The sequence below is a fragment of the Calliopsis andreniformis genome, chromosome 6 (assembly GCF_051401765.1).
Source record: "Calliopsis andreniformis isolate RMS-2024a chromosome 6, iyCalAndr_principal, whole genome shotgun sequence".
Classification (NCBI taxonomy): Eukaryota; Metazoa; Arthropoda; class Insecta; order Hymenoptera; family Andrenidae; genus Calliopsis; species Calliopsis andreniformis.
The window spans coordinates 7,252,340-7,274,913 of NC_135067.1; the positions used below are offsets into that span (position 1 = coordinate 7,252,340).

Here is a 22,574-nt window from a genome sequence, read left to right on the forward strand (position 1 = left end):
CGGGGCCAGCCGGGAGCGTCAGCTCGATCGCGCGATCACACGTGCGTCGGATAGGGATCGATTACGCAGAGAAACTCCGATTTAGAAGCGCGCGAGTTGTATTTATTTAATCCTAGCCTCGTTAAGTTAGCCCTAAAGCGGAATTCAACGACGAACGTTGGACGCGCGATACGCTCGAGTCGAATCTTAATTTTGTACAGGATGACGCGCTGTGTGATAGTATTATTGCGTGACCGAGTCGATAGACTGACGAGATAAGGCGAATAAATTTCTTTGGATGTTGAGGAGGACTCACCTTGCTCTTGTGAATGTGCTGATGTTGATACTCGCTGTCGAACTCCGGCTCGCTGAAGTAGCTTTGGTCCTCCCAATGGGGAGGCAATCCTGTCCCACCTCCGGGTATTCCCAATGGTCCTGGCATCCCCGTGACACCGTCAGTGCTCTCGAACACTCTCAAGACGCTACGATCCCGGATGTCTCTTAGATGAGACCTGAAATCAACCAGGGAATATCCTTTGTCGTGATGAATTCGCAAATGGATAGCCTATGGAGTTTCTGTTTATTGGGAGCTTGAGGACCTGGGTGGAGGACTGTAATTGAACTTTAACCTCTTACACGTTTGTCATGTGAACGGAGCTAGAGATGTATGTAATTGTAGGATTTAGATGAGAGATATCAGATTAAGAATGATGGAATATTTGTAGTATTTTACATTCGATTAATTATGAAATAATTGTTGAGGAAGTTATATTAATTGTGAAAGGAGGTATTTAAACCTTATGAAGAACAAGTTGCATTTGTTATGTGAATAATATTCGAAATGTATAAACATAATTTTTTAGTTTCGATAGAAGCATTGTAGTTGAATTTATACATACTTCATAAAGTTATATAACAATTGATCATGAAGAAAATAGTCACTTAAGTAATAATTCATATTATATTGACATTTATGCAAAATACAAAATTCTACAATTTTTTTTTTGTTTTAGATCAACCGAGCATAAAAAACTAAACACACTAACTATGTTAATAAACTAGTGTGTATATCAGAGCTTTTAGATTAACGTAACCATAAATGAACTGACATTTCCTTATGTATAAAAGACGTTTTTTTAAGTAAATACATATGCATATGCAAAATTTGAACGAGTAGTTATTAAAGATATTCGACACAGTAAAGTTACATTTACATTAATTCAATGTTTTTTTTTAATGAAAAACAGCCATGTATAAGTTATAAAGAGTACTAAATTGAAAAAATTGTAATTTTTCTATAAATATACCACTATTATTTATGTTTTACAAGAAAATTGTAGTGAGGCCATCATATTATAATACTAACACCATACGAGTGAGGAGTTACTAGTACTTCAACAAAAAACATTATATAACGAAAATTATTTTTTATACTTTTGAACAGTACTGTTTGTAGGCAAGACTTTTTGCATCCATCAATCTTTTTCCATAATCTCTTATTTAATTTGCACGCACCGCACATAAATCTTAATTCGTGCTCACATTCATATCTCTAAATTATCAGTACTTTTTATCATAAATATACTCAAAATTATAATAATTATGAAAAATACAAAATACTCATAATATGTAAAAATACACAAAATATGCAATTGTAAGTACACGTTATAGTATTTACATGCTAAACAAATCTCTTTCAAATCCCATTTTTTTAGTTATCCATAGAAAAGTACAAAATTACCCAAAAATCTCGAATATCTAATACGAATATAAACGATAGCTATCATACCGCTATAAATTATAGCGATCATGAAGAAAAGCTACTTTACTTATGTAAGAATTTTGAACAGCACTGTTCTAGATCAGAACTCGTAATAATCCTTTGCGGTTAGGACGCCTTGAGTGATAGTTCGAGTCTATCCAATTCAATTTCTCGCCAACCACACATAGTTAAGATTGTAAAAGCAGATCTGGAGGAAGTTCTACAATAAATCTGTGGCTTTAAGTAAGACAAAACGACGTATGTTGCATTTTTCAAAAATTCAAGTTAAGGCCTTAATTGAGATTTGCAATATAGAACCTATAGTTTCCGAAAGAAGAACGAGTATTAAAATAATTTTTTCACTGAAAAGTAATGGTTCAAAAAGACACAACTCCGTAACACAGTATTGAAGTTGAAAACTTTAAATACCAATATTCTTAAAAACAGAGTCATTTTGCCTTACAACTGGAAGTGTCCAAGTAGGTTGAAAATACAATCTAAACTAAGCTTAGTTTGAATCGTTCAAACCAAATCATGTACTTGAATGTTTAAGTAAAGTTAATTATTTAACTAAACTTGATTATCCAAACAAATCTGATTATATATTCCTACTTAATTATAATATTCAACTTTAATAATAAACTCTGCTTGGATAAAGTTTGAAAAAGCTTGAATAAAGTCAAGAATAATCAAGATTATTCTAGAAATTAAAAAAAAAGAAAAGACATCAATGCATCCAAGCTTGAAAGCGATTCAAGCAACTTGAATGCACCTAAGGTTTTGAAACATTCGAGCATGTTGAATTCTTTCAAGTTTGTTCAAATATTCAAGCTATTTGGATAATCAAATCCTTAACTTGGTTTTAAAAAAATTGGTTTTGTCTTCCTCTAAATTTCAAGCACTTGGACATCACTTCTTACAACCCCAGAAATGAAATCTGTATTACATAGAAAACGGTACCTGAGATCTTCAAGCTCGTAGAACATGTCCTTGTTGCTATCGTGTATGTAAACCTTGACGTGAGGACTGTCTAAGTATTCCATGGTGAGCTGTTTCGGAAAGCTTCGAACAAAGAGAGCCTTGACGGTGTCTATGCTTGTGATTTCGTTCGGTAGGAGCGCCCGCTTCGTCTCATTCCTATACTGCAGGAACACTAGACCTAAGGAATCGTCCACAGAAACGCATCGTTTCGTGAGGAAAGTCCGACAAGGGCACCGAGCAGCGAGGCAGCAACAAGACGCTCCTAATTCTATCGCGGGTCGTGAGTTACCTAGTGGTCGCTCCAGAGTTTTACTGGGGGTCCGTACAACGGGGAGGCTGCTTCTCTGTTTACCACCCCGTCTGAATCCGGTGCTCGATGTCTCCACCTCGGACATGATGCCCGGGTCGTCATCGAACAACATCGTCGAAGAGGGAGGTGGGTACCCGCGCGGAAGAGGCGACTGTAAAAAGAGAGAAAAACCATCCCGAGTCAATTCATCCGTCCTGCTCTCTGTACACCCTCGATGCTCGCGTAACCAAACGATTCTTTATTCTCAACACGCGGTTTTCGTCTCGATCGAAGAGAAAGAAGGTTTCGCAGTGACGAGTGAACGATGAGAAACAGTTGCATGCGACGTCTCGTGCGATTCGATGATAGACACGGTAACAAGCGACGGTGAATAGGGGTGAAGTATCGAAAAATTACCTTTCTCTGGCGAGACTTGGTCCCCATCTGTCGGCGGCGTCGGGTACACGGAAACACAGACACAAGTAAACCAGTTAGATGTATATATGCACATGGGGCTGAGAAAAGGGGGTTGCTGCAAGTAATGGTACTTTCGAGAGATAAGAACGGAACGATGCGATCGCCAGGCCGATCGATGATCCAGTCGTCCAGCCTGATCCCAGGCTGGCAGAGTCCTGCAAAAATCTCGCGCGATCGCCAATTTCGTCGATGGCCACCCGTCGATGGTTTTCATCGATGGACGAAGTTGGCGGTCGCGTTATTGGCGAGCAGCTCGCGCCTAAAATGATACTGATAATGTCTCTATACGTGACAAGGCGGTCGGGGAAGAAACAAGTAGAGTAAAAAAGGTTGAAAGGAGAGAAACGAGCAGGAAGGTGTGTCGGTGCACGATAATAAAAATAGAGATGGGATGCCACGTGTACACGATGTGAAGCTGGATACACAATGAGAGAGGCATGCGCGGGGCTGCGATGTTACATACTGTTGGAAGCACTCGAGTTTGAGATTATAATTCTATTGGCTGGATTAGATATAGAATATAACGAGAAATCCAAACTTTTTCTACTTTAATTCATCGTACTTTTTTTGTGAATTTGTTCTACATGGGATTGAATATGACTGTGAGAAATTTCTTGTTGGTGATAATGTACAAGAATACATATGTAACAATGCTGAGTTATTTGTTCGTGGTTCGGGGATATAGCTGGACAGTTAGCTCGAGAAACAGAATTCCAGGAATTGTCGAATGTTTTCCTTTTGACTGTCTTTCCTTCTAACTGACACGATCATTTATTGTTTCAAAGATAGCGGGATCTTAAAATCAGTAGAGCTGTAGTACATAATAGTTAAGTAGCACTCGAACTCCTTATGAAAAAGAGATCTTGGATACGTTTGTTCATTTTAGACAGTTATCACGAAAAGCTCACTTCGTAACGTCGGTTTCCAGAACTGGTGGGGGCTAATTAACACTGTCTGCCTAGCCAGCGCAGTGGCAGGTTGGCTTCTGTCAATGTTTCGTCCAATGAAATTTAGATGGCGAACGCCTGATGGTATTTACATTACGCCGACACAGAAGCTAGCCTGCCACTGGCTAGACGAATAGTGTTAATCAGTCCTAAATCAAAATTCTGAGCAAATAATCCAGCATTGTTGTATATGAAATATATAATTAGAGTTTGAATTAATTTACGTGGTGGAGGAATATCAGCGTTGTTCACAGCATCGTAGGGATGATATGTTATTATTACGAGCTACACGCGAAATTTGAATACGTTCTGTCCCTTAATTAAGATTCATCTCTTACCAATGTTACAGATTGTTTGGTATTTAATTATTATTACATACCTGTTTCTATTACTAATCTTCAATTTGTGAAGACTTCAATTTTAATTAAATACTATATACTATACTAAAGTATACCATATAAAATGTACAATACATATTGTCCCGTTTAGCGCATAATATCATCAGCCACAACACCGCGATGCATCATGTGGTGCTCTATGTCGTCATCGCAAAAAATAGTCCCAACTTTAATTATACTTCTCACATTCTTGCAGTTTATCACTGACAACAAAATTTCACCCAAATAATATTGGCGAGATATGTTCCTTATCAGCCAAAAACTGACATAAGATGGGATTATATTAGACTTCTTATTGTAAGATTAGATCAAATGACTGCTTATACAGCTTCTATCATTCTCTTGCGGTATTACAATTTCTGGTACTACAGTTAATCAGAAACATATTGGCAAAAGAACTATCTAACGATTTCAGTGAAACAAATACTCTTTACAATTAAATGCTACATTCACCTCACAATGTTCTGGTCCAAACTCATCTACTCCTAGCTTCCTCCCTTACATAGCAAATTGAAACGCCTAAAACCCGAGGCAAGCTGTCCGAAACTCGAATTCTCGGTGAACAATCATTGCAATCGCTGGGAGTCTGTTTGAATTGGAAACAGTCGAACGTGGCGCGAGAACGTACTGTTCGGGAAGGGACGATAGAAGACGAGAAATGGGAGGACGGCGTAGGTGGATACAGCTTAATTAACCTCTTCCCTTCGTTACGCGCGGTTCTTGACCTCGGGATATCCGTTAAAGCCATTCGCCGTTGTCGGATACTTCGGCCAACGATCGTCCCTTACGTAATCGGAGCACGCGATCCGCTAATTTGTAATACCGACGCGAAAGAAAGTAACGAGATTTAAGATTATCTTCCCGTATCCCGCAAGGCTAAAGTGGCTGTCCTTTTTTTATTCCTTTGACGGTATATTCTCCTCTAAAGTGACTGAAGAAATATAATAATATAAAGTAAATGTCTCCTTACCTAGACGCTTAATGTATCAAATGTTTCAATAAACAGGCTATCGGCAATTATTATTTTTTATAAGATTTGTTGAATGTAAGATAATCCCTCAAATAGTGACAGAGAATTTTTTAAAAAACTAGGGAGTATTCTTTTAACGTTTTGTAACTATAAACGAAAATGAAAAATAAAGATAAATTACTTACTCTATAGGAAGAACGCTATAATACATGAAATATTGTAATAATTAAAAGTCACATAAGTTTATCTATCAGTATGTGTAATATTTCTCTTTTTTCTCATTTTTTCTTTTCTTTCTATTTTTTTAAAGAATTTATCCCATGTAGTCATTTAGTTATATTCAGATATTTAAATAAGAGCTAAATATATGTATTACATTAGCATTTATTAGTGTCTCAAAGAAATTCAAATTCTGGGAAATACCACAATAGAGGGAGTTTCCCACTTTAGCAGCCAAATTATGCCAGTATTTTTTACAGATATGAAGGCAAAACTTATAACTTCTTAATGAATTCTAAACGACCTACGTTTATGAAACATTTTTCTATTACTTGCACCCCTGCTGCTAAAACACGAAATGCCCTGTATACAATTCCTATTTTTCAGTTTTTGATAACTGTTTTTACCTTACAAAAGGTATACAACCATCCATTAAAAAAAAGCGCCTATCAAATATCGTCAGACACTCTATATCACTTTATATCCGAGCTATCAGTACTAATAGATCTCCCCTATAAAACCCATACTTCCATTACCTCCATGAAAACCCGCCACACTCCATAAGACAGTACATTTCGCAACGAACACCCCTTTAATCCCCCGTCCCGATGAATGCCCTCGCCCCGAGTTCCGAATATTCGCGAGTGCTCGCAGCCCTCGCGCGGCCTGATGAAACGGAGAGACATACGGGCAGCAGGAGAGTGAAGATACGCAGGAGAGATAAAAGAAAACCACCGAGCAAACGTCCCGACGTGACGAGCCCGCGTTCCAGGTCAGTCACGTCCCGTGAACAGGCGCGAAAACCGCGCGGAATCGGCGAGCCGACGACTGAACGCCTCTCTGCCGCGTCGGGGGCGTTATTGGTGACGCATAGGTACGAAAGGGATGCAGAATGACGAGAGATCGTAGAGTGGGCCGGGGCAGAAAGTGTAAACGAGAGAGCAAACAATAAGAGTGAATGTGTATTTACATGTTGCGGGAGCAAAGATTCACCTCGAGATCCATAGTGGTGTGACGCGTGGGCGGCGTACCGTACTGGCCGTGCGGCGGCGGCAGATGATGGGGATGAAGGGGGTGCAACTGTTGGGTCGCGTTGAACTGCTGATGATGTAGGGACGGCTGATGATCGCCACCGAGGGTGTGCCTCCTCGGCTCGTCCCTCGAACGGCCACCACCCCCGGAACCGCTCCTCCCCCCGACGCTTCCGCCACCACCCCCGACCCCCAGCACGCTTCCTCCTCCCCCGACACCCCCGCCCCCTCCGACTCCACTACCCACGCCGCCGCCACCGCCACCGCCGCCTCTCCTACCGGTTGGAACCTCGTTGCCAGCCTCACCCTCCCCCCTGCCGGACCCACCTGAAACAACCAACGCAAAATGCCTTTTAGTGTGATGCTCCTTTTCGTCGTTCCCGTGTTCGCTAGGGAGGAGCGCGGGGAGGATGGAGGATGAATGGGGTGTTGAAGGGATCCCCTTCTTTTTTCAGCTTGATGTATGTAAGGTATTAATCCAGTTCGAATGTAACGATGCAGTGTGTATGGGATACGCTGGCTATGCAATGTAAGCAATGATGCGTTGTGGGAGGGTTTAGAAAGGGGATTGATGATATTAAGTAGCGTTCGTAATGTTATGGATGATAGAATATTAACGCACTGTTTGTGGGGAGGGTGTTAATACTGATGCTGTTGATTGTGATGTTCAAATAGTGTGTTAAGAATTGAAGTAATGTAGTAAAGGAAGGTGAATGAAGTTAATACTTCTTTTAATGTTCGTTTATAATTTTGTGCAGGAGTCTCGCAACTATGTTATATAAATTTTATTGTAAACTATTTGTTGCATGGAAAGATGTTTCAAACAAAAGTTGTTTGGTATCAATAGAAGCATATTCCCAACACCAAATAACTTCCATTTGAAACATTTTTTCATGCAACGGTTTAAAGAAAATTCAAGTGATATAGTTGCAAGATTCACCCTGTATATTTAAATTTTAATATATCTCTGTCGTGTTATGAGAAAAATGCTTTTGGATGAAACTAGAAATTTGATGCATTCATTTTATGAGTTTATTCATTTTATGAAAACAGTAGTTTCATTTGGTGGTCATATACACTATCTTTTTTCTCGGTGTATATGGAGATTCGAAGGGAATTAAATCGTTAAGAGCTTATTATAAATAATCGCACTTATTCGGAAGTTCTAAAAAAATTCATTGAAATCGATGAAAGAAACCTAGAATTCAAGAATAGTTGCACGTAATAGAGGAGTAATCGTGAAAGATTCTCAAAGCAAGAACTACGGTTTTACCCATCATTATCGACGTTAATTATACATGCAAAGTTAAAATGTCAAAATTTACTGAAATGACACTTTGTATATCATTCTACCCCATATTAAATAACAAAATATCGATACTGTCATACACTAGCATAGAACATTATGTTCAACTATAGTAATTAAATTCTGAATATTAACTTTGATTTGTTGCGGTAATATGGTAAAATTATAGGGTTTTTAAAACAAAAATGGTTAGTAATAGTCATACACCGAAAATTTACAACTTTTTACCTGATCAATGTTTATAAACTATTCATGAATATTTTTGATATCAAATATTGAAATACTCTTCATGTAAATATTGTAGCTCACACCATATGCATTAAAAGTTCAGATTATGTGTAACAGTGGTAAAGGTTTATAATTTAATTTGCTCATTATCGAATAACGACATAAAATACTACATGCCAACGACAAATATTATAAGCATTACCATCAACGATGTATCTGATAAAATGATCTGTCGATATTTCCTTGCTTCAGAATCGCTTCTATGTCACAAGAAACAGAGTTTTAACACAAAAAACGTAAAAAATCAACACACGGAGATCATAAAAATTAAAGTTAGATTAAATTGATAAGTACAAGACATTTGTTCCGCGATAAAAGGAATGAAATTCGAGAGACGATCTTGACCTCTGAATTGACGCGAAGAAACTGTTAGAAGCAACACTGCATATTCAGCGCATGTGTAATCATCACGTGACTGTGATCACGTGATAGGTAGTTCAAGTATCAGCAAATTCTCTAAATACATATCATTTTTCTATAATAGATACGTTTAATTACAATAATGATTGACAAGGTAAATTATTATAGTAGTAAATTAGTACAGTGGTAAATTAGTATATTAACAGTATAATAGTTTTCATAATGATTAATCAATTATCGAAGTAGCAAAATTGAACGAAGGAATTAAACGATCTAAGGAGAATGTGAAATCAAAATGCACAAAATATGAAAAACATTCAGATAAAATACAAAAGATTGATTTAAAAATAAATATTCAACATCTTTCCTTTTTCATAAACTTCAATTGTACGAGACCTACTCACTTCAAAGGAATTCAGTTCAACGTACGAATTCCACGTGTTAGCTCTTGAGAAGCATGCTTCAGATGTACCAGGATAAATCTCTCGACTGACGCCTGCCTAAACACCGCCTGCTCCTGAACTCTATCTTTGCTCAGCTTTCTGTCGAACATCAGAGCTGGAAGGCCGTAGCCTCAGAGATCCGAAGAAGAACTTTACCGAGGACTACGGTCCTTCAGGGCGATGGCTTTCGTCGAACGTGAATAAAGTCTCGCGAATCTGCTGGCGCCTGCTATTTCCAGTCACTTCCGCGAACTCGTTATTCTCGGCCGAGTTTACGCACAGCTTTCTGCCAAATAGGTCGATTCGACGGGGAGCTATGGTTTCCCATTACCCATGATCCACTTAATTGTTCAGATTAGCAATCTTTAGGGAATACAGCAGACTCTGCATAATGTAGGGCATATGAGACGTAGTTTGAAATGTATTAGGACTCTCCTGGTACATAATAGACGAATTTCAAAGTGTAATACAGAATTTAGGATTGAGTTCAGTTTTGATTTGCTTGATGCAAGAAATTGAAGAGCTTATAACAAAAATAACTGTTTTTGAATTTTTGAATTTTTTAATGAGAACGCATTCCAGTGGTCAAACACGAAGTTCACAACACAATAGAAGCTATTTCATACAAATGTGGGTACTGTGATGAATACTTTATTAGAAGAAATATTAATTAATTAGATAAGGATTTAGAGTGTTATAGTATCTTTTTACTTTCTATAGAAAAAGACAAAAATTGAGTAGTTATTATATATCACTATAAAAAGCATACAGAAATGTATAGCTCTGTTTAGAAGAATTATTTTAAATAATTTTTTAATATTTAAATAGAAAATAGAAACATTTTAATTAAAGGGTTAGTTCAAGGCTATTGTATATTCAGATCAAATTCTACTATTATTTATTCATTTTAGCGTAATAATTTTCGTAAATAAATTCTTTGGTAGTGATACTACTGACGATAATATATGATAACATCGTTATATATTATAATAATATAATATAATATCGTCCATAATTACAGCAATACCTTGGTTATTTTATAATAAAGACACATGTCATCATAAAAGAATGAAGTTGGACTTAAAATTTCTTCAGCCGTATACATGATGCATCTTTTGAAACTATGAGGTCAGGAACCTTTAGCTTCTTCCTAATATTTAGAATACCAGAGATGTTTCAGATGGCCAGAGACAGGGGGCCACCGAGTACAGGGTACATCACATAAATTGTTCTAAATGTTTTCTTTGAAACTGGGGTAGCGAAGAAATTCTTCCTGCAGTTTTATATTTAGTCTTTTGGGATGGCTTAAAAGTCAGGATAACACCGTCACTCCACCACAAGGCCGAAGGGTTACCTCCTTCCGTTTAGTTGAACGCAATGTTTCATAAATATTTGCATTTTGGAATAGATCAGAATAGATTTAATGTGGCAGTGTCTATTCAAAACATCGTTCCGTGTTTTGTGTACGAAGTTAGAACCAAAAATAAGTTTCACAGAAGAAAGTTAGATACTAGGACTGGTAACACGAAATTCATTTCTTAAAATGTATAAGGGGTAAAAAGAATTACAAGGAATGTGTATAATGCATATGAGAACATTTATCGATTATACTATGTCTGCATAAACTGTGTCTATAAGTACTGTTCTACTTATCCATTATGTATGCGTACATAAATTGTCTGACTGAGAATTACGAATCTACTTAGCTCCTTCCAAGCGAAAAATTTTTCGTTATGCAGATGTAACTGATTCAAACCATGCAAAACATGCAAAAATTAATGTACCATTTCATCTAGAAATAGGATGGACCCTCTTTCACCTTTCAACCATCCTCTGCCTTTCATAGAAAAGAGTAAATTCGTATGCATATGCATATATCTGTTTTAAATTACATTTTTATACAGAAGTAGATGAATTATGTTACTTATTCTAAAACTTGAATCATACACGTGTATTCCTTACTTTTTATCCGTTTGCAATTCGACTGATCGTGTATCTCTACCTTGTATTACTGCCTCAAAGAAAACACTAAAAGAAAATATAAAAAAAACAACTTCAAGAAAATCGTACATTTAACAGCGAGCTCATAACGAAATTCTGCTACATCTCACACGATGAATATAACCCACAGTTAATAAAGTATTTAAACATCTAAACCTAATTAAAACGTCCATATCTTTATTTTCATGAAAATTTCGCTAAATGCATAATCACCAATGATTTTAATTGTACTTACAAACAGTTACTTGTAATAATGCGTATTATTGTTAAAAATTTTACTAACAGATGGATAAATTATAATAAACTAAAATTCATACAGGATATTCGAGGACAAGTGTCAGAAATGTTAAGAAGTGATTTTATACGTTAAAATCAGACGAAAATGTGTTTGAGACGTAATTTTCGTGTGATATGTGTGAGAAATGTCTCACTGGGGAATTAGTCTATTGACTTTGCTATATCTGACGTGCCCAATGCATGCTGGCAGTAGAGTAAGTCTTGAGTCAGACACATTTTACGCGAGTCTTATACATCTTTGGAACAATTAATAACTCTGGAACAAAGTTAACTTAATTTTCGTATCCTTGATTTTAGTCCTATTGCGATATGTAGAATCACCTCTCCAAATTTCTAACAACTGTTGTCGATTGTTACTACTCTGTATAGTAATCATTACAATAATCCGATTTCCACTCAACAATTGTGACATAAAATGTCACAATTTAATAAAATTGTGTTGGATTATAAAATGATCCTTGGATTAACATCCAAGAGATGTTAAAACTCAAAAGAATAACTCTAGATTTATTTATAAGTCGTCTAGGAGGAGATTCAGAAAGAACAATTACTTAAATAAAGAAATTGCCAGATTACCTCAAACAGTCAATACCACTACTGTCCATTGATTTAATATTTTATTAATATCTCAATACCGCTAATGTCCACAACATTCATTTTCTTGTAAGAATTTTAGCACATAACTGGTATTAGCTCTCCTACATATCAACAACATTCACGAAGATTCACAAAGTCTGTCATTAAAAGAAACATACAGACGTTTCCACCGAATTCCTTCCTCCACAGGATGGAATCCTTTCATCCTTTCATCGAAAAAGAATCTCCTAAGAAAGAATCTCCTAAAGAAGCTACTCCGCCTCGTAAACACTTCAGCCGATACTCCCTATGGAATTCCAGCATTCCTCGCTTTATCCGTAACGTCGACTTAAGAACGTCTGCCGTGTCACGCGCGAGCAATTCGAAAGCATTCGAGCCATCGTGTTCCTCGGGGCGGTGATTGTCGTGCAATCCACGCGTTCGCGATTCGGATGGCACAGCGCTAGGAGGCTGAAGTCGGGACGCGTTTAATCGGGACGACGACGACGGGAGCTCGCCTGACGAAAGTAGGTCGCAAGCGGAACGGCTGTCCGTTGCTCGTTCGTCGGTCCGCCCGCTCGCCGCCGCTCGAGGGGATCGCTCGACGTCGACGTCCAATTAATGACGAGCCTCGAATTCCGGTACACGAGAGCAAACGCGTACGCGGCGCGAACCAGGCGTGTGCCTGCTCGATTTCGAGGCTGACGAGCTTCATGCTTCGCCGAGCGAGCCTCCAGTTTCCCTTAATTAGCGCCCCTTTCGAATAATCCCGTGTCCTGGCCCCTTCGAACGCTCGTCTGGCGCCATCCTACTCTTCGACGACGCCCGAATTTTCGATGTAACGACTCAAGAGCGGGGCTGGGGTGTGCCTTTTTTTCGATGGGTCTAGTATCTCGCGCGGATGTGACATGCTGGCGTGGGAGCGAATAGATAAGACGTACTTTTAGCACTTAGGGAATGTATGTACAATCGAGCGCGATCTGTGTAAAAAGTTGACGAATTTTGTGGACCATTTTCGCATACTACTGAAATGATTTTCACCAAACGCATGGGTATTTTACTAAAGGTGCTAAATAAATTATACAATTCCTTTGAGAATATTTGAAGAAAAACTGTATAGTGCTTAATTCATCGTTCGAAAAGTAAGAAATAGGCGCTTTGTTTTTTTTAAATATAAGCTTCATTTTTTCTTCACTCATTGTCGATGTTTTTAGTAACTTCTTAGGATTGTATATGAAAACATTGAACTTTCTTAATCAAGCTTCAAGGAAGTGGATTAAAATATATGAAAGATATAATTTTACAGGAGACTAACTTTTTTGTTCTTATCAAACTTTATAGTAACAGACTTTTTTGATATTTTTTTAGTTATAAGAACTTGTTACTATACCATTTTGTTACTGGCGGAAAAGTTTTGCTCAAAAATTCAAAATATCTTACAAGTATTCGCAACTTTTTTCACAAAGAGTTATTAAATTTATAAACTCAAATTGTAAGGATAGTACAAGTTAGCGTTAGTTGGTTATACTTTTTTTGTGGTAGTTCTAAGGTACCATTGCCTTATTATACTTTTTATAACAAAGTTGAGGAAACTTGAAAACTGGAAATAAAGAAAATGAAAGACAAAATACACCACAATGTTTTTCTAATTACTAAACAATTAAGATAAATTGCAAGTTTTACATTTGAAAGTATTTATGAGTAAACGTAAACACTGTTTGAAGTCTTTGTGTATCGTTAAAGTTAATCCCCCAAAAAGAATTTAATTTATATAAAATTTTCCGACATTTAATAATATATTTCAATTTTTACGATACACAGGAATTATGCATTTATTTGTATGTAATAAACATTTAGCCATTTGACAAGAGTTGAAGGTACATTATGTTCATCAAAAGCATTTCTTTTTATACTTTTTTAAAACAAGCATTCAATTAACCGAGCTTTTTCCGCCCTGTTCTGTACAGAGGATTTTACAACTAAAGGGAGGGAAAGATATGGGAAATGCAATGTGCGAAAACGCTTGTATATTCAGTCCAATTGCAAAATATGATTTACGTTTCAACTGAAATATGCAGTGAATAGCACGCAGCGCAGAAAACGCTCATCTACCCATGCCCTTGCCATGTATCTAGTGAACCTTTCCACTGCCAATGCTTTTATGTTGCAAATAAAAACATTGTGAATGAGTTTTACAAGAAAAAAGTCCCAATAAATCATTGAAATAATGAAAGATTGATGGAATTAATAAATTGAGTTTTTCATACAACGAATTTCACGAAAAAAGATTTTTTGAAACTTGTTAAATTTTCTCCATATGCAATTTTTACAACTTCGTATTATACGATTCTATTTCAATTTTGTCGTCGCGAAAAAGTTAAAATTGAATACACTTCACAGTGTGCAACTGTGTGTATGTGAAGACTGACTCGATGTTTCGCAGTTTCTCGATGTTCATGGGTTTTGGAATATGACACTGCGGAGTCCTTGTGGCTAGGGAGATACATTGAAATCACATCATGCAATGTGTAATGTGATAACAGGAGTAACATCATCAGTGTTCGACACGGTAGTGACAATGTAACCCATTGACTGAAGAACAGAAATGGTCCTCTTTACGACGAAATTTTATATTAAGTAAAACGAGGTCGTTCGTTGCATAAAGTTTATATAAATATGAAAAGGCAAATATAATATAAAACGAAAGACTGTATTAGATAACATGAAATACAGTATCCTTGTTATAAACTCATGGTTCACAAGTTTATAGCATGTGACATTATGAACATTTTGATATTAAGTCGCGCAATGGTAGCTTTTAGTGACTTTACCAAAAATGTGAGTAAGTGTATGACAACCAAAATTTGTTTACTATAATTCTAATTTTTCGAATGAACTGAAAAATAGTGCAGGTCTAAAATTAGCCACCAAACAAGTGGATTTAATGTACTGTGGCTCTGTGGTCCAGATATGTAAATTGCACAGAACTATACGTTGAGATCAAATATTTTAAAGTGTGGTTTTCAGGTTAGTACTGCTCTTTAACTCTCCGACTCAATTATTTCAAGGTACAGTGAATATAACAACGAAACCATAACGAGGAAGTAGTGTAACTTGAAATGAGGCACCTCAGGTCGTTCCTCAATTTCAAGTACACTGAAGGTATTTCTAAATCAAGACTAGTCCAATCAAGAGACCAAATCTGTACCTTAGAGCCAGAGTAACCCAAGTCCATTTTTTCCAAAATTAAGTTCTCTACAGAATCTTATTGCTTTCTCTTCGTTTCATTAGAATAATAGAAATTTAGTTACGTTACATTGTAAACGAAGGAAATGTAATAGTATAAACTACTTCAAATACTATGTTAATAAATGCATAATTGCATTCGTTTCTTGACTCTCCTGAAAAATGACAAAAACCGCCTTGGGTTACTCTCAGGTACAGAAATATTAAATCCACCTTCCACGAATTAAAGATCAATTCCCAATCGCCAATAATAACGTCTCTACCAACCAGAATCACAATGAAAGCCTTCACTGCACAAGTTACTCGAACTTCTGTTAGCGCTACTTAAATAGAAGCAGGAACTTGGTGTGCCAGACCTACGACTCCTCGAGGGCCATGAATTGCGCGTTTCCAACCTCGGCGGCCGCTCCGCTACCAATCCTGATTGCCGCCCCGACCAACCCTCCAGGCCTTCGACGCTGCTCCCCCTCGAAATTACGGCGCCTTCGGTATGAGAAAAAACGGCGCCTTCGGTATGAGAAAAAACCAGGGGACACCAGGGCGAAACGCGACAAGACGGCAACCACCTCGTGCCTCACGGGGCAGCGTACACGGTATTTGCGTGCAGCGGTTCGATAAGACCCAGAAGCGTCGCGCGCGGCGATACGACCAGCACTGGCAGCCACGACACCGCGAGATCCTCGAACGCATTTATTTTCAGAACGGCGTCGGCTAGCGCGCGACCGAACGGACGAGCCGACGCGACGACCAGAGACTGCCTGCCCTGTTTGTCGCCTCGGGAAATCTAATCTATCGCAGGCTTTCGATAATTCCCCGCTGTAGATAAGATTCTGTACGGTCGAGCTGCGAGGCCTGCGCCTCTGAACGCTGTGAGCCGCTTCGCAATCGCGACGAGCGAATCGACGACGAAGTTAAGATTCTGCCTTGATATTGTTCCATAGATGGGAATGGATGAGTGTCGCCTTTGCAGCGTGAGACGAGGATTTTTCTTGATCGCTTTTTTTGCGGAGTATATTTATGGAACTGTGTGGGATGAGAAATCGTGTCAGTAGTATGAGATACGGTTGGTAAGAGGTAGACATTGAAAAGAATGACGATTCGAAAATTATTGAATGAGCATTAATGTTCAAAAGTACTAGGATATTTGTTACTTTCAATGAACTTTCATTTTGGGATATAAATTATCGATATTAACTCTTAACTATGGATAGACAATGTTAAGTTATAAAGGATTTTAAAAGTTACTGGAATTAAATATTTATAGAATTAATATGATAATTATTATGTAGAAACTGAGTTAGGTCTGAGGTTCGTGCAATCTTGATTATAAAGTGTTTCATGCGGAAATTAATGAGAGAAATAATAAGAATTTTATCGCATGGGATTTATCAGACTCCATATCAATAGTTAAGGGTTGAATAGCTTTTTTCTTGAAAAAATTATCTTATGAATATACAGTTAATGTATGTACTTTGACCTTCTAGTAATTTCTTCTTTTTCATTATTTTTAGGGTCACATAAAATATTTCGAACAACATAACTACTGTTTTTCATTTTAAGCAGAATCCCTTTAAAATTTTCTCCTTCTGTTTTCCATTGTAAAATTTGTATTTTTTTTTTCATTTTTATTTAGTGATTTGCCTCATGGCATGCCTCTAATATTATTCATTTTCTGATTTATATTAACAAAATCATTCCAATAAAGGATTTGTGAGCCAATACTCTTAAATATAATTAATCCAATGGCTTTCTGCAAGAGATTGGCAGTCTTACAATTTTATTCTACTTAAATTTAAAAATATCCTATTCGAGGGAAATGTTTCGACACCTTTTGATACGTGCATTTATAAAAATGTTAATAATATTTAATAATACACAAAATTAGCTTAAAGGATAACAGAACATCTCACTGCGAAAATTTGAGAATTAAATTTAAATAGTCCAATAAAAAGATCATTAGTACCCCGCACGAGTAGGTAATTAAAGACTGAAAACACGCTTCTTACATTCATTCTACTTCTTAAGTACGTACATACTTTGCACATATGTACATTAATGAGAGTTAAGTGTGGCTTATAATTTTCTCCATTCATCAATGTATTTCAAGTTTACACTCATGTAGCAGTCAGGAGGCATACAATGAGGCAGTTCAATTACGAAATACAAAATGAGTAAAATAACATTATTTATCCAAGCGACAATAACAATAAATGTCACATATACAAAGTTATTTCGCAAACCTCCAAAACTCTCTAGCAATGTACAAACGTGTCCTACATAGTTTGTTGGAGAATATGTAGCCAGCTTTAAGCACGTCAGTGAATAGAGTGAACATGCTTGCTACTGTGTAACGACTTTGTGTACTCCCGAAAAGCATGAACCCTAGCATCATTTACTACTGACGCTCCTACAGGTATAAACATTCCACAATTATATCCACAATAAGAGCGTTACCCACGTCTTCCACTTCTCTATTGAATACAGTAAAGAGTTATTACATCTTCCTCGACGTTTCTGCAACTGACGCGAAGCATTCTATACGCCTCGTGAGCAGAAACTAAAGCTTACACGCTTCGTTACTTCAATACACAATATCTACACATCTATGGAATGATGTTTCGTAGACAAATAGTCCAACAGTAGTTGATTGTGAGGAGCAAGCGGTCGTCTTTCTAAACGTTCTCCCTCCTCGTCAATTACATAACAATGTTCAGTTAATATGGCGACACAGCCAAATAAATTGAAGAATATTTGACAGCTACTCGCTACCAGATAATCGATCACCCAGAGTGCCTAAATCTTAACCCAGCCACGTCGTTAAAGCGAAGCTGCCAATAGCGGGATCAATTTTTGTGATCGAAAGATTCTATATTCTCCTCGATGAAGTGTTAGAAATTGGGTCGCATCACATCCCATCAGAACAACGAGGTCAACTGAGTAATTTCGTATCCATAAGCTTAACCAAAATAACCGAGCCCAGGTGTACACCTAATCCCAAAAGCATCGCAAGACCCCTAATGTAATTAACAGACACGAATTGAGGATTTCTCATGCATGGTTTACGATGGGCGTTTAAATCCCACTATTCAAAGGGGTTAAAGGTTCAACGTCCCCTTTCGACTAAACGCCCCTACGTCACCTCGCGCGAAGACGCCTAGAGTCGCGTTAATTTTGGCGAACGTTAAAATACTCGCGAGAGAACTATGTAAGTAGGATACGAGAGAACGAGAAATTTTTGAAAAAATAAAAAGAAACGAACTAGCGTGGGAAGAGGATTGTGAATGAACGGGGACACTATTATTGGACTGTCGGTGCAACAGACCCACCTAACCCACCAGACAATTTGCTGGTCGAGACTCGACGTCGATTCTCGTTCGAGCATCGAACGTCCCCTTGTCCCGCGTTCGAGGAATTCTCGACTCTGATCGATTGAATGTGAGCAATCGTCGATCTGACACGCAATCACGACTGCGATGCCGATTCGTCCGATGTGATGCTCCGAAAAAACAGCTTTGTTTATTTCTTTTTTAGCGGTACACACGACCTAGGGGATCGATGATATTTATTGAAAGGAATAATTCAAAATTGAGAAAGAAATAATCTATGCTTGTGGTATAGCCAAATTTTGGTTTTAAAGTGTTGACACGTACGATTTTATGCGAGAAAACTTAATTCGATTATACTTGTAAGTAGTATTTACCTGAAGAGTGAACAGGGGTTAAAATAGTAGCTTAATAAATATTTATAGGTATGTCTGTCCCTCCACCAGACAGTGCCTTCCACATAATACAGTGATGGAGACGATTTAATAATTTATAGGGCATTGCATAAATATAAAATGTCACTTGAGAGAATAACAGAATCAGAACGAGAATCAAATCACGAGAAATGTTGTGACGTTTAATAGAACAAGTGACTGGAAGATTGTTTTTTCACCTAGATACTATGCTCAAGCCTCAGAAGAAAATAAATAGATTAAAAATTGGATATACAAAACTTACACATTATTACTTCCTAACAGAATAAAATTTAAAAAATAACTTCATAACCAATAGAATCTCTAACGTGATAAAATTGTTTGACACATTAATTTAAACATCTATTCTAATACAGTTCCCTTTGTTTACTATTTTTCTTTTTTCTTTTTCTCTTTTTTGTAGATAATAGCCATTGCAGACAATTGATACGATATCAAACTTCAATTAAAAAAAGATACTCACAGACTTCATAGAAGACTAAACAACTTCTGTCTTTTTTTGTATGAAATTGATAATACAAGACATCTCAAAACTTTCCAGAAGACAGCTATATTTTACAATCAGAGAAAACAATATAAAATCTAGACAATATAGAACAATATAGAACAATATAGAACCTTATAATTATAGTTTTTACTTTTAAACTAACAATGCATTTGTGATAGTAATTCTCCATACTCGTATACTCAATAATTCGAAATCAACGACACGATTAGGTATATCGAGAAGTAAACCTTTGAAAGGTCAATTCAATCACTGATAAATAATTCACCACTGACTCTACGAAAGTTATGAGAGAGAATATGGCAAATAAGAGGGAATAGAACTAGGATAGATCACAAAATAGTGCAATACTCTTCGCGCAACAAACTTCATTCACGAAAGTCATGAAGCGTGATGCTCTATCTCGTTTTATCTTCCACATGCTTACACTTTATATCTATACACGATTCACTTCACAAAAAGGGTTCAGGTTTTCCTGCTTTAAACAAGGTGTGGTGAGTCTACCAAAGAGACAGAATTTGCCTTTGAACCAACTCCCAATGGGAAGTAGAGGGTTGCATAATATGCAACATGGCAGAGTAGAACAGCGTACCACACTTCATTTGCATTTTATTAATGACGATTCACCATGTGACGATGCCACTTTTCTTTTGACAGTGGCAAAGTCAAAGATGAGTCGCTGTCGAGTTTGTGCGGCTTTGAAAATTAATGTAATAAGACGTTTAAGTGTAATTCGCAAATGGGACTCTGTTAATACAGCATTTTATTAGTGTTTTAGTAGTGTAAGTTAGTTACACTTGCATTTTATTAGTGTTTTAGTAGTGTAAGTTAGTTACACTTGCATGATATCAAAGAATTTATCGCTTATACGCACAGTAGTAGAAGCAGAGTGAGAGAAATCAATCAACTTTTCTAAGTATCACGTGAATTGGTTTATATCGAGTACAAGTCAAATCCATATGGAATAAGCATTGTATATACATACTTATAACTGCACTCTATCAATTCTTCAGATGTACGTGCAGCGTACACAAATGCATTTTCAATCTAACCAATCGAATAGGAAAAAGGCATGCCGAATCGATCTTGGACGGTCCAGCTGCTATGCATTCTACGACCAGAATCAAATCTTGTGTGCCTATTTAAAGAATATCCAATACAATTTGATTTCAAAATGGAATCTTAATACCATAATGTGTTATTCTGTCTTTGACTTAACTTGAATCAATCTTATGCTAATTTGTACGATTAATTTATTGACGTTCTATCTCTATACACTCGTTTATAAAGTCTAAAAATGTATTGGTCTAAGATTATCAATATTAGTTGGAAGAAACGAAACGAGTTCGTAAACTAAATCATTAAGTAGAAGTCAGTGTATAAAATATAAGAAACTTACATTAATGATATTCCATTTAAATGTTTTAGCTTTTGTTCTGTTTTGTCTGTATAACAATTAATCTTTTAAACACAAAAGGCGGGCTAATTGTGACAATTACTATAAATGAAAGAATACAATCATGAAAATTCTAAACTAATATTATTCCAGAATTAGGAATTGGAGTGGTAAGTTATAATATTTCTTATAAGTAAAATCGATTTGTTCTTCCCTAATTAGTTTCGCACATACCATGTTCAATCTGCTGGAGGCGGTCTTACAATTAGTGAAAGAGTGACCTAGTTAACTGGTTCTCGGTATCACAAATTCACGTGACTAACAACGCTCAATTTATTAATCAGCGTATGAAAATTAAGGGTATGTAAAGTTCCCACATTGCCAATCTACATATTTCGTGAGTAAATGAATAGAAATGCACACAAATCTATGAAACGTCTAGAAAAAAAGACAGTAAAATTTTTTAACAAGTATACTGACTAAGAAAATAATATAGAAGCAGTCTTTTTCATCTTGCATCTAAACTCCAATTTATTGATAAACCTTTGTTAAAAAGTTATGGTTTTAAAGATTTGTGCAATCTGTTTACTACTTCGTATTAAATAAATATTGACACAGTATTTAATAAATAAATTATAAATACTACATTATAGAGAGATTAAAATATGCATCTTAGTTGGAATTGAATAAACCTTGGATTCTTCAATACAAAGTCGAAGTCCCTAATTTCTGCACAGGATAATTGATAATTATCGACAAAAAAATAGATTATTTTTTCATCGACTTGACGTGTACGTACAAAGAATAGAAACTATTTGACCAACTAATAATTACCTACAGTCAACCGCTAAAAAAGTAAAACAAGAAACAGAGAATACTGTTCTGTACTCTTGAATTATTTTCCCTCATTCAATATATCAAAATAAACAACTTTCCTCCACTTTATACAATAGCCATTCAATTACCCAAGTAGCGTACATACACCACGATCAGTACAAATAATCAAGCTTCCTCTGTACTTCATACAGCCCTGAGCCAATGCCCCGACTCCTTATCTCCGATACTCCTGCCGTATCCGTCTAGACGCTCGTAACATATTTACTTTACCCCTCAACCGATTTCACGACCTCGTACACTTCTTCCAACTCGAAAATATCCTGTACAAACAGCCACCGCCGTGTACTCTCCTGAGACAATATTTCCAAGAGCACGCTACCACATCCTGACGCGAGTAGCAAACGGCGTCGCGCGCGCGCACGCCTGCGTGGCTCTGAATCGAGCGCGTGCCGGGAGAAAAAATCTATATCGCTTTTGAAGCGGGAGAAAATGCGTCCCGTGCAGAGGAG

The 22,574-nt window shown here is 36.9% G+C and overlaps 1 protein-coding gene across 1 annotated transcript in view; it reads right to left on the minus strand.

Moving 5' to 3' along the window:
* The window catches only part of LOC143181058 (uncharacterized), a 219,603-nt gene that overhangs the window by 93,752 nt on the left and 103,277 nt on the right, over positions 1-22,574 (minus strand). The window contains exons 4-8 of the mRNA XM_076381249.1: positions 7,016-7,380; positions 3,429-3,455; positions 3,012-3,183; positions 2,702-2,900; positions 296-491 (exon numbers count right to left, since the gene is read on the minus strand). Coding sequence (XP_076237364.1) covers positions 296-491; positions 2,702-2,900; positions 3,012-3,183; positions 3,429-3,455; positions 7,016-7,380 — 959 coding nt within the window. The remainder of the gene's footprint in view (positions 1-295; positions 492-2,701; positions 2,901-3,011; positions 3,184-3,428; positions 3,456-7,015; positions 7,381-22,574) is intronic.